The 12,940-nt window shown below is 36.7% G+C and overlaps 1 protein-coding gene across 4 annotated transcripts; it reads right to left on the bottom strand.

The window, feature by feature from the left end:
• Positions 1-104: 104 nt before the first annotated feature.
• LOC115959184 (ABC transporter B family member 28) lies at positions 105-9,593 on the bottom strand. Of its 4 annotated transcripts, none has more exons than XM_031077497.1 (17): positions 9,106-9,593; positions 7,969-8,156; positions 7,572-7,595; positions 5,515-5,616; positions 5,142-5,232; positions 4,479-4,579; positions 4,313-4,363; positions 4,095-4,223; positions 3,267-3,329; positions 2,910-3,189; positions 2,346-2,494; positions 2,152-2,241; positions 1,268-1,402; positions 1,133-1,189; positions 1,006-1,062; positions 511-807; positions 105-410 (listed from the first exon to the last, which is right to left on the bottom strand). In XM_031077497.1, exons 1-16 carry the CDS (start codon positions 9,509-9,511, stop codon positions 571-573), a joined length of 2,160 nt encoding a protein of 719 aa, XP_030933357.1. In that variant the 5' UTR covers positions 9,512-9,593; the 3' UTR covers positions 105-410; positions 511-570. The 4 variants fall into 4 exon arrangements, with proteins under 4 accessions (XP_030933357.1, XP_030933358.1, XP_030933356.1 ...); XM_031077498.1 differs by having other exon boundaries at positions 105-405; positions 496-807; XM_031077496.1 differs by having other exon boundaries at positions 496-807.
• Between the last annotated feature and the right edge of the window lie 3,347 nt (positions 9,594-12,940).

Below are 12,940 nucleotides of genomic sequence, written 5' to 3' on the forward strand. Positions count from 1 at the left end.
TAGACTTGTTTATGAGATATAGTGGCTCATAAGAAAGTTTGTATGCAATTTTCTCAAGTACAAACAAAGAAAAACAAAAACCTAAGAATACACCAAACGTGAACTACAGCTTTGAACACTCAGCATTTGCTGCATTGTGAAAAAACCCAATTATTCTCGAGTATCACATTGTTTTACAACATGATGCCTTCAGTCTATAGACATCAGGCTTAATGGAGTTGTGGTATGAGTCGTATGACTACTATATAATAAGTTGTAGCTTAAGAAATCTATCAACCTGTATAAGTGTCTTATTATATCAGTAAATTTACAGAGGCTTTTCTGTTGTTTTTTGGAGTCACCAGCTGTACTGTAATCCTTTGGCAATTTCTAGACATTATCTGCTTTCAGAATGGCATAATCAAACTTCTCTGCATGAAAGAAAAGGAATTTAAAACAGAAGTAAATGTGAGTGAGGCATTTAAAAAAAAAAAAGAAGTAAATGTCAAGCAATACCATCCAATTCTGCACCTCACACGTACACCAACACATGTTCATTTAGAACAACTGTAAGTTCAAGCAATGTCAAGGTCACTCAAATGCCAGCCTTTGAGTGCCAACCAATGAAGCGTATTGACCCCCCTTTGCCAATAATTCGAAGTGGGTACCAAGTTCTGCAATCCTCCCATCAGAACAGAGTGCAATTTGATGGGCATTTTGAACTGTGCTTAATCGGTGAGCAATCACCAATGTTGTCCTGCTTTTCATCAGATGGTTCAGAGCATCCTGGACCAAACGCTCACTGACTGCATCCAAGGCACTAGTAGCCTGCGGAAAAGGACATTATATATATTATTAAGTCCAAAACTGTTATGGGCCTATGGGGCCAACACAGTCTCATGCCAAGTGGAGAGAGCTTTCAGAAAAAGCATGTAGAACTGGGATTTGTGATAATTCCAATCTCATTTTGTTATGTTGACTTGGAGAAGAAATGTAGATGCACTGAGAAGCAAATAAAGAGCTTACCTCATCAAGTATCAGGATTGGGGCATTCTTTAGCAGAGCTCTAGCAATAGCAACTCTCTGCAGATCAAAAACAGGAAGAATCAAGCACCTCTCTCTCTCTCTCTCTCTCTCAACTTTATAACCATACCTGTCTCTGGCCTCCACTCAGTAGGCCTCCACGCTCGCCAACAAGTGTGTCATAACCCTTTTGAGAAAAATAAACATTCAGAGACAACACAAACTAACAGGTGTGGAAGACTTGCGTATTGAGAAGACAACAAACCTGTGGCAGTGAAATTATGAATTCATGAGCATTTGCTGCTTTGGCTGCCTTTATCACATCATCCTTGGATACATTATCATCTGGAAGCCCATATGCAATATTTTCTCCAACAGATACCGAAAAAAGAACAGGCTCCTGCATCATATATTTATAAACTTAGGAGAAGAACAACAATAAATGTGATATAATTACACTTGTTACCACTGATCAGCACATGTGCAACTTGGTTTCAGGTTGGGTTGGTTTGGTTTGACCACAAAGCACAAACAAAACCAAGAATCTAGAGGGGAAAATTGTACTGACCTCCCCTGAGGTTTTTTGTTAGTACACTTACCTCCCCTCAATTTTAGAATGAGACATTCAGGGGTGGTTAGTCTAAATAGTTTGCACTTTAGGGGAGGTGAGTGTCTCATTCTAAAATAAAGGGGGTAAGTGTAATTTTCCCGTATCTAGAGCATCAATCCAACACCCAACTCAACCAGTGCGGACAGTGTCAATACAAACCTGACTAAACTTTATATTCCTTGATCCTAAAACCAACCTACCCAATTTTCAAATTCTTTCGGAAATAAAAAATACTCACGAAACCTTAAGTTAATAAGAATTTTATTTGAATACTCAAATACACAAGTACAGAACATATGTTGCTTTTAGGATACTATATTGTCAATCTGAAACCAATCCAATGTAACCTGGGAACCTAGAATCTGGTATAGAGTTGGACCAAGTTGTATCTCCACAGTAATTGGCTAGTCAAGCTATATCTCAGATTTACTAGAAAACAGAATTATGCTATGCTGAGATGAAATGATAATGAATCCATATATACAATACATCTGTGCATGACATGCTTGTAGCAGATTTATGGAGATCCAAGAATAGACCTGATTCACTATAGAGACAACCCGTGCCCATTCACTCTTGTCAAATGTTCGAAGATCATCTTCTGCAACTGTAATACGACCTCTGGTTGGCTGCAAAAGGGATGCATCAATTGATTCTTCACCATCCAAGACAACTAAATGAAACTTCCATTTAACAAATAGAACTTTTAAGAAAAACAACAAAAAGAGAAAACCTCATAAAAACGTGCCAATAGCTGTACTATTGTACTTTTTCCTGCACCACTGGGGCCCACTAGAGCTGTTACGGTTCCACATTTGAGAGTTAAATTTAGACCATTTAGGATTTCCACATCAGGTCTCAAAGGATAAGAGAAGTGCACATCTGGCCATCAAAATGAGGACACTCATTTACAGTGGAACAAATGGCAATAAATTTATTGTGCAAAAACAAGAAGATTTATTATGACATCCTATTCTATAGCCAACTAAGAAAGGATTTATGCAAGCTTGTTCTTAACAAAAAGAGGGGGAAAAGAGAGACACTTAAGGAGAAGCTTGAGATTCACAAGCAGTTAGATATAGCAGAACAACATAGCACATAAGAAAACTACACTCAGAAAGTCAATTTTCCATAGACACACAACCATTTAGAATCTTTATGTTACACTTTATAACAAGCAGAAACTTAATAGAAAATTTCATAAAATGGACTAGGACTTCTTAAAAGGATAATACTTAGACATGTGTGTATAAAATCGATAATGTAAACAAAATGAATAAAACTGCATGATTGATACCTTCAAGACAAACATCACCAGACCAAGCTAAGCTACACACGTTGCTAGCTGATTTCAAGGCTGACATATAATGCATATTCCTAGAGAGGATTTTCTCATCGTAATCGTTGATGAAGAACAATTTATAATTGTCACCATGCAATTCTTTTTGCTGCATTTCTCTTTCTACACCATATGCAAGGGCTTCATCAACTTCAATCTCAGATAAAACAGAGTTGATTCTCTCAACAGCAGCAAAAGTTCCACGAAGATCTCCAAATGTGTTCACGAGCCCTTGAACCTAAAAGATGTATCAAATCAGACCGGAGGAAGATGATGGAAATAGCATGAGTACACAAGCAGCACAGAAGAACTCACAGCGAATGTTAATGTGAAAGTATACCCAATAAAAGAAGCCACAATTCCAACAGAGAGCTCACCCTGTAAGCAAAAAATGTGAATGATTGAAAAAGAAAAACCTTAGACTTTGGTACTGATAAAATCACATTTGACTGTGCCAAATAGGTATGCTGGTAAGTGAATGAGTATGACAATTTTTCACAAGGATGCATGCATTAAAATTAGCACTCACAAAGATAAAAGCCCTAAGTTGTGCCACAGACAACAGTACACCATAGCCATCATACATACCTCAAAAATATGATGGTTTAATAATCTAAATAATCCTTCAATAAGAAATACTAGTTTGGTAAAGTAGTCAAACTCAAACACTTCATTCAATGCAAGATTAATTCAAAAGTGGCTTAAAAAACATATGCAATATTGTGTAACATTATGATTACAGAAAGAAACAAGCATAAAAATAGCTAGGAACATGAAATCTACCATGAAGGGAAGCTACAAGACAAAAGGACCATGAGAGTGCCTCAAACAGAGAAACCATGATTCTTCAGCCATAGAAACTGTAAAACATCAATGGGGTACATATACTTTGGGAAATTGAAAAACATCTCTTCCCTTTCTAATTGGAGTTCTTATACAAGGCAGAAAACTACTTTACTAAGAAACAATGAGAATCCTAAATTGAATATTTTGGAAAACTTTATAACATAGCTATTGATATTCAAAGGTGATATTGTTAAATATAGGGGAGCATAGTAGTTGATGCACTGAATTTGAATTGCATACGACATTTCAAGGTCTAAGACAATAGTCAGCACAGATTCACAAGCCAAATGTGCTTACCGCTTTCACTTTGCTTCCTCCAAGACAATATAAGGCCATTAGAGAAATATAAACAGCAATTCTTGTCAAAGATTCATTTATGGATTTAAAAGTCCCAAGCTTTATGCCAGTAGCTTGATAAGAAAGAACCTGCCAAGCTCCATTAAATAAATGCTAAGCATAATGATGAACTTTTCACATCTCCATGACAATAGCTATTAATGCTTGAATTATCTTACTTGTCTACCAAACATTGACATTTGATGCTTTTCACCACCAAAGGATCTTACCTGTAATAATTATGTTACAATTTCAATCATCGAATGTATATCCAGCTTTAATTACTATGTCATCTATAGAGGTGAAAAAGAAAAAAGTGTAGCAAAGTATTGATTAAGAACTTACAGTACGAATAGCAGAAAATGTTTCTGTCACACAATCAGATATCAATGCCTGGGCCAACCCATGAGCTTTAAAAACGGGCACAGTTGATCGCTTGTACACAGCTTCAGAATATTAATAGCAGTCAACAGAAGGAAAAGAAAGATTAAACAAACAATGATAAGCAAATTTTTTTCCAAATTACCACACACAGAGCAAGAGGTAACAAAATCCACAAGGGGAGAGAGAAGAAAATAGAAAAGAGGAGTGATTAACTGACAATAAGATACATTTGAGTGATCTAAAATATAGGGGATGAATAAAAAGACGAGCTTATGAAATTTCCAAAGACAAAAATGTGAAACTGATTGCAAAAAAAGCACCAAGATGATGTAGAAAGAATTCCTAACCCCAAGCCAACTTGCAATATTGGCACTCCGCAGGTCAACATTGAAGCTCATGTGATCATGAAAATGTAATGGAGATGATCTACCTCTAAGATACATTAAGCACATATCAAGAATCACATTTAAAAACAGATTCCTTTGTTTATTTGTTTCATGAGAGGGGGATGGGGGAGAGGGAGGTGTCAACCATACTTTTATCAGCCTTATGGATAAGAACAGAACAAAAACTTCTAACATCAAACAAGCTACACAAGCTAAAACATCCAAGATAAATATTTACCAACTGAAACAGACACAGTAAGCATCAGAAGGCCCAAAATAGGTGCAAGTTGAGGGGACAACGTAAATAGTATGCATATTGTCCCAGTGACCTACAAGAAGAAAGAAAACAAGAGATATGATGACCCTTAGTGAAAATAGGTAATAAATTGAAAACTGAAACACAGATAGGAAATTATAAAAGAAAAGTGATAAGGTGAATTCTATATTTGAGGAGGGTAATTATTAATTAGCCTCTAAAGCATTCTGAAACAACATTCAAATTGTAGTATTAAAACAGAAAATTTATGTTACTTTTGAATCATAAGTAATTATGTACTTGCTTAAATGTAGACAACACAAAGCTCACTTGTGCATGGTGTAGAGTTGCTTGCCTCAGAAAGTGCCCTGAATCCACGATCCCTTGAAATGTTCTCACTCACAACATCTTTAAGAGAACCCAAATCAGATGTTAGCAACCCAGTAAGTTCACCTACCTATAAGGTGCAAAGCCCAAGTTAATCCAGTAAAAGGAAATTGCTGGGACAGTGGAAAATGTAAATTAGGTGAAATGAATGACAGACCAAAAAAAGGGACAGATAGATGTTGATGTGAGTAACCACTCTGAAAATTTATTTTAAAAAATAAAATAAGAAGAGAGGAAAATAAATTCACCAGCAGCTAACAGAAAATTTGTAAAACTAAATGAGACATAAGAGTAAAAATGGTAAGAGAATGTGGGCAGTACCAGTTATCCTTTCCACAACAAATTGTTCTTGCTCTCTCTCTCTCTCTCTCTTTTTCTTTTTTTACCATGCCGATCAGCCTATTTCTCAATATATTTTTCTTAATTTTCGGTACGATAATAGGTCATTATGTTTCCCTAATCTCACGTGTATCAATTGCAATCTTCCAAAGTTTTATATTAGTTTGAAACCAGTATGAGTAGATTGGCGATGGGCAATAAGCTGAGTGACTTCTTTTCTATCAAATGTTACAAATATGTACCAGATTGTCAGAAAGTGAGGTGTGACCAGTGTCAGTTTAAAATATAGGCATGCAACAATAGACTATCAGTGACCTATTCCTTAAACATTACAATCCTATAATGAACTAAACAACACAGAATAATAGCTACATACGTAAGTTTTTTATACAGTTTTCCAAGTGAAGCAATTTGTAGCCTAGGATACCAGTTGGCAAACTGCATTCCAAACAGCAAATTGCTCCATTGGGGGTAAAATGCAGTCAATTTGCGAATTCGACAAATTTAAACAATGCAAACCGCAATTGGACCAAAATTCTAATTTTTTCCCCAGTTTCCACATATGAAAAACAAGAAAGCAAGTGCAAGGTTCAAACCTGGCCAATTCGTTGGAGATGTGGGCTTATTGCTATTTTATTTCTATTTAATAAAATACGAATAATAACATTTAATTCATTCAAATACGCAAATTATTTAAATAACTTGAACACAAGAATTTATCGAAAACTTATGAGAGAAAAATATCTAGTAAATTGAATAAGAGATGACAAAATGCTCAGGATCTAAATGGCATCTAAGGAGTATAGGCAGTAAATTCCAGCATTCTACAGACAGGGTGAAGCATACAGTAAATTGCACAAGCTGAAATTGAAACAGAAGCACCATTATGCATGATGAGGATGATATGCCTGCACACTGAACATATTAGGTTGCATATTAAGCAATTTATGGCTCATCGGCTTAATAAAATCAGCATGTGAATTTTTAAACTACCAAAATCTTCCATAACTTTTTTTGAGAAACACACACAGGGGAGAGGGGATGGGGTTCTAACCCAAAGGCACACCACAAACCTTCCATAACTTTAATAGAAGGCTTAAAAGTCTTGACAGAAGCTAATGAATGAATCCATTCAAAATTCTACTAAAGAATACAATAAAATACTTGATCTAGAATTAGAAGATTTTTTTTTCTAGAAACATATGGTTTACTGGACAAATATATAATTTAAAAATACCATGACAACAGTCAGAGTTAAGTGTCTACCAACTTTGATTATGATGCAAGAGTGCAGCCCTTGCCATGATTTAACAAAAGAAGAATGTTCTGAGACAAAATCGAATATTTGTTGCTGAAGCATGAGGCGCTTTTTGGGATTCTTACTTCGGGGTTTTTGAAAGTGTCTGTCTAGTAAGTCAATAGTCCTAACTAAAGGTGATACACAATCGCATTTTGAAAAACATTATCATACCATTATCAGCATAACATAAACTTGCAAAGACCAGAGGTTATAATTGCCAGGACAAGCTAGACATCTCTTAGACACTAATAGTTTCTTGAGTAAGTCAGGAACAAAAGAATTCATTGACAGATTATCTCATAATTCCATTCATGAATCATGAAGAACCATATGAATGCACTTGAAAAAGATGTTGTAAAATGAATTAAAGGGTTTCATAAATATACCTTGTATCGGTCAAAAAACTCGACCTGTATAGAAAATAACAGAAAAAATATTAGAAGACCAAGTATACAAGTAATAACTTTTTCTTGCAAGTTTCAAACACAATAAATAGATAACAAGCACAAAAGGAAAATACAAGTTTATAATTAAGCATCTATATCATTATCCAAAAATGGATTTTCTATAAATCAAAGTAGAAATGGCACACCTCTTGCATGACATGCGTGTCATACCAATGCATATCAGCCAAAACATGACATGTTTTATGTTTTGAGCAACACTACTGCACAATTGATTACTTTGCAAGAACCAGATAAGTTTAAGCATAATCAAGCAGTACTATACCCCCCACCCCCAAAACAATATTTTTTAAGAGTTAAATTGGAAATTTAATGTTACCTTCTGAATCAACACCCTTCTGAAAATATGGGCTCTCAGTTTTGACATAACCTTCTCCCATACAGTATTCAAGTTTATAACAAAAATAACGGTTAGAATTGGCTCCAGTGCATACAAAACTCCCACTTTACTGAGCAGCCTCCACAATGGCTCTGGTCTAGCTCCGATAAGTACTTCAAAGAATCTACCTACAAAAATCATTGACGTAGACACTAAGCTCTATTCTCTAACACAAATGAATTGTCACTCTTATATTAATAGTTGGCTATTGAGATTAAATGCTAAAAAAGTTTATTGAATTCAAAATACAATTAAAATGATGCCCTAGCCCTTATTTAGATTATAACAACTTGCAAATTTTGAATATACTTGTTAGTACCCAATTAAGCAAAAAATGCTTCACCTCCATAAATATTTTTTTGCAACTTTTTTCCTTAATCAATGAAACCATTATTTTTGCATCAGTAATGCTACGAATACAACCTTTTTCACAACTGCTGAAGTGGTTGATTGTGAGGATACAACATTTTTCACAAAAAATTTCACAATGACTGAAGTAGTTGATTGTGATTGGTGGACACAACTGACACTCATAAACCCATCATTTTATTTATTTATTTTTCTCTCCATCACTTTGACCAATTCAGCAATTGTGAAAATCTCTGGTAGGAGAAAAAAAAGCGTCCATAACATTGTTGTGTTTGTATGAACCATTTGTCATAAATAATAAACTTTATTGTTTTGAAAAAGTAGAGTTACATTAGTTGTATTTAAGGGAATTTCCTTTTTCTTTTTCTTTTTTAATTAGGCTTTAAAAAGTTGTGACTAGCCTCAAAATCAATAAATAATCCAATCATATTCTCATACAAAAATTCGTTTTCCATTTTTACCCTCAATTTTCTAACAACCAAACAACAACACCAAGTCTTCAGTTACACTGTTCCGTTGAAATTATAACACGTGTATTCTTTTTTACTCCCTTACTTTTACTTGTGTTAAGTGTTAACTTGTATCAGCTCGCTCTTTCTCTTCAACCAAACATATTACAAGTAGTCAGATTTTCTTTTCTTTCCATCCAAACAGAAAAGAGTATAAACTAAATAAACGGCGAAGATGAAAATTTCAGAATTTGCTTACCTGAAAATATGGGCATAGAGAGAGTACAAGTGGTGCAGCCAACGAGAGCGAAAACCGAAATCGCGAGCCTCAGCTTGTGCCTACTCAACAGAGTCCACAATAGCCCCCAGCTTATCGGATTCGGCGCCGGTGCCCGGTCTTTTTCGGTCAGTGGACCCGACCCGTCGATTCTGGGCTCGGGCTCGCTGACACCCGGGTCGGAAGCGGGTGCGGACACGTAAGCAAACGAAATTGAGCTCGTCTTCTTCTTGGGCAGTAGTGTTGTGGTTGTTGTGAGTGGGAATGGCGGGAAAGGGTGTGATTGGTGGAGAAAAGTAAAGGAGAGTTTGGGATTGAGTGCGGTTGCGCGTGTGCGGACGCGAGTGGGAGTGCGAGTGGGGGAGAAGGAGAGAGTTGCAGAGGCCATGGAAGTGCGTTTGTGTGAGTTCAACTGCTAAAAGATACTGAACAATAAAAAAGGGAGGGAGAGAGAGATAATCAGATAAAGGCGCTTTTTCTCTATTCTTTTTCTTTCTTTGTTGTCCAAAGAGTTTGAACTTCACGCGCTTAAATGCGAAAGGGAAACAAAATTGCATCTTTCCTTTTTCTTTTTCTTTTTTAATGGTATTTTTATCTTAGGAAAAAATAAAATGGTATTTGATTGAAAAATATTTTGTTATACGTTGAGTCTATTGTGTATATTCTACGTTGACAGTGCAGGTTTGGTTGGCACCTGGCACTTGTCCATTTGATATCCTTATGTGTATCGGGATTTTCAATTTTTTTTTTTTTTTTTTAAAGGGAAAAGTTTGAACTTTGAAGGTATTTATTTAGTCTAAAGTTTTTATTTTTAATTTTAGGTTCTAGTAAAAGGACTTAGCACATTTGTTAATTGACTATTTTAGAAGAAAAAAATTATGAAATTAAAAAAAAATAAAAAATGATAATTATTTTTTTCTTTTCTCATACAAATATTTTTAAAAATATTTCTTAAATCAATACTTTAAAAAAATTTGTTAATTTTTTCCTTAATTTTAATTGAGCTAGAAACATGAAATATACTACTCGAATTTCAACATTTGTTGAAGTGATGCCATACAATTTGCATGTGATTAAAGAAATGTAGAAAGCAAAATATCCCACCTAACTAGGTCCAAATTTATAATATACCTAGACGCTAAAGAAGTTTGTCTCAATTTTAAGAGGTTCATGTGAAAGTACATCGAACAACATTTTGTTTTCATCAAAATAAATATATAAAAACGACATTTCATTTTGTAACGTTTCATGCTTTTCTTGTGATTGACCAATGATTTTCGTATTGCCAAAAAGTAGGGATGGCAAAAAGTTTACTTGCCCCGCTTGACTTGTTTTACCCAATTGTGTATCTACCCCCCAAATGAGTGATGGGGCAAAGATCAGTAATTGGTTTTGCTCGCTTTTTCAACGAATATATATAATATATAGCTCAATTAGATATAGAGGTAAATTTTTTTTCTCCGTGCTCTTTTCTGTAGCACCCTTCCCCTCTGACTGTCCCTATCCTACCTTTTTAACAAAATCTTATCCTGTTTTCCCCAAGCCTGAGCTCTTGTCTAGTTGTGATACAATGAAGGTCTCGGACCTCATTACTCGAACAGAGAATACATGGATAGATGCATGCCTTGAGCTCCTTCCAAACCAATATGACACAAAAAAAAAAACAAAAAAAAACACACACACACACACACACACACATCCTGGGTGCTACTAGGAAAGCTCATTACCTATAAAGTCGTAGGCACATCCACAGTCTCGGATGTGGTGAATAAAGCATGGAGACCAGTTTTCCCGATCCAAGTGAGTCGACTAAAGAACAATACCTTCATGTTCCATTCCTATCATGAAGCAGATATGAACAATGCTTATCACAGGAGGCCCTGGTCCATCCGAGGAGGACACTTGGTCTTAAAGCCATGGAATCCTTCTCTCAAATGGCAAGAGATACCCTTCACATCATCAACATTTTGGGTACAAGTGCATGGCCTTCCAAAGCTGTGGAGATCTCCGACTACTCGAAGAAAAAGCCAGGAACGTTATTAAGGTTGACCTTGCCGGAGAGGGCGGTGGATCCTAGAAGAGGTTTATACGCATCTAAGTCAAAATCAAACTCAATTAACCTCTAATACTAAGTATTTTTCTACCCCGACATAACCTACCCCATCTCTAGATTAGCTTGAGATATGAAAGTTGGCCGACGTCTACTACCGTTGTGGGATTATTGGTCACAAGGCTCATACATGCCAAGGAAAAGTGTTCTTCATCCAAAACCCTTTCGGACATGAGTTCATTAACTAAGGGCCATGGTTGAAAGCAGAGAATTATACCACACCATTGGAGTTATTCCACAAACCCAACTGCCTCGCTCGACCTGTGTCACCCAACAGAGCTAGCCCTGATGCAACAGAACCTCAAGCAGCCTTGCCAGTACATCATGCCACATCAGCAAGCTAGGACAAAGCACACATTCCCAACCAAAGCAGTGTACCTCAGGTGTGTAGCACTAGCGAGGCAGAGCTGTACTAGACCACTAACCCGTAGGAAGGTACATCTGAGGGGACCAGCACTCAACAACTAGTGTGTCCACCCACACACATATACAAGCCTTCCTTTATCCCCTTTGAGCCAATCACTAACCCTAGCAAGGTCCACACCAATCCCATCACAATAACCAAATATCACCAACCCACCCCACCTAGATAGACAACCCAAGCCCACTATTCCCCCTAGGATTCGACCCAACCATTTTTAGCCCAAACCAAAGCCCATCACCCCAAGCTGAAATACAACCTGAAAATAATACTTCCCTATCCCAAGACAACGCCCTTTCTCCCCCAAATAGTATCATCCCAATCAATTTCACCGCAAAAGCAATCTGAGAACCTAAATGTCCCTCAACTACCCTAATCCCCTCCGCCACAACAACCTCAAGAAGAAAGCTCTAACCCAAATCCCACACACAAAAGAAAGGTGACACGTCTAGGGCTCGAAGTTTTTGCCAAAAGAGTCAGGTTTGACGACCACGACCTTAAAGCGGTATGTCTCAATCCCAAGATAGTCATCTTCACCCCCAAATTAAGAATGGACCATTTTACTCTAGAAGAAAGGCTGCTAGATGAGCCTAACCCATTAGATCAATGCATCCTAGCTCCTCAAGGTGAGCTCGTCAAGTCTAATTTTGCCTTTTCTGCTGCTCCCTTCAAAATCAAATCATGCTTTGTTTTTACCTCATGCTCTGTTTCTACTGTCATGGCCGAGGAGGCGGGCCTTATCAAGCCCCCAACCTCCCCATGAAAATCCTAGGCTGGAACTATCGCTGTATATGCAATGCCGCAATAATCAGTAGCCTTTAAGGCTCATATAAAAGGGAATAGCCTAGATATTGTTTTTCTTAGTGAAACTAAAGCTTCTATAAATAGGATGAAGGAAGTGCTGAGATCAATAAATTTTTTTGATATGTGCGTTGTTAAGGTCAAAGGTGCTGCAGGTGGTATTTGTGTCATAAGGAAATCTGGGCTCTCAACCAACCAAGTGGAGTATGAAAAAAATCTCATTGCAATCAAAGTGTTTGATACTCTCTACAAATGGCTTATGATGGGGTTCTATGGCCCTTCCTACCCAGCCAAGAAACAAAAAGCCTGGGAGAATCTGATGGCCCTTCTAAACTCCTGTTAAAGCCCTTAGGTCTGCATTGGTGACTTTAATTTCACCATTAATGATAACAAAATTCTCAGAAGGAACAGACGTGAGGACTCCTCAACCACAAATTTTATGAAAGAGTTGATCTTTGAGTTCGGAGCTATTGATCTGGGTTTCT

The sequence above is a fragment of the Quercus lobata genome, chromosome 9 (assembly GCF_001633185.2).
Source record: "Quercus lobata isolate SW786 chromosome 9, ValleyOak3.0 Primary Assembly, whole genome shotgun sequence".
Classification (NCBI taxonomy): domain Eukaryota; kingdom Viridiplantae; phylum Streptophyta; class Magnoliopsida; order Fagales; family Fagaceae; genus Quercus; species Quercus lobata.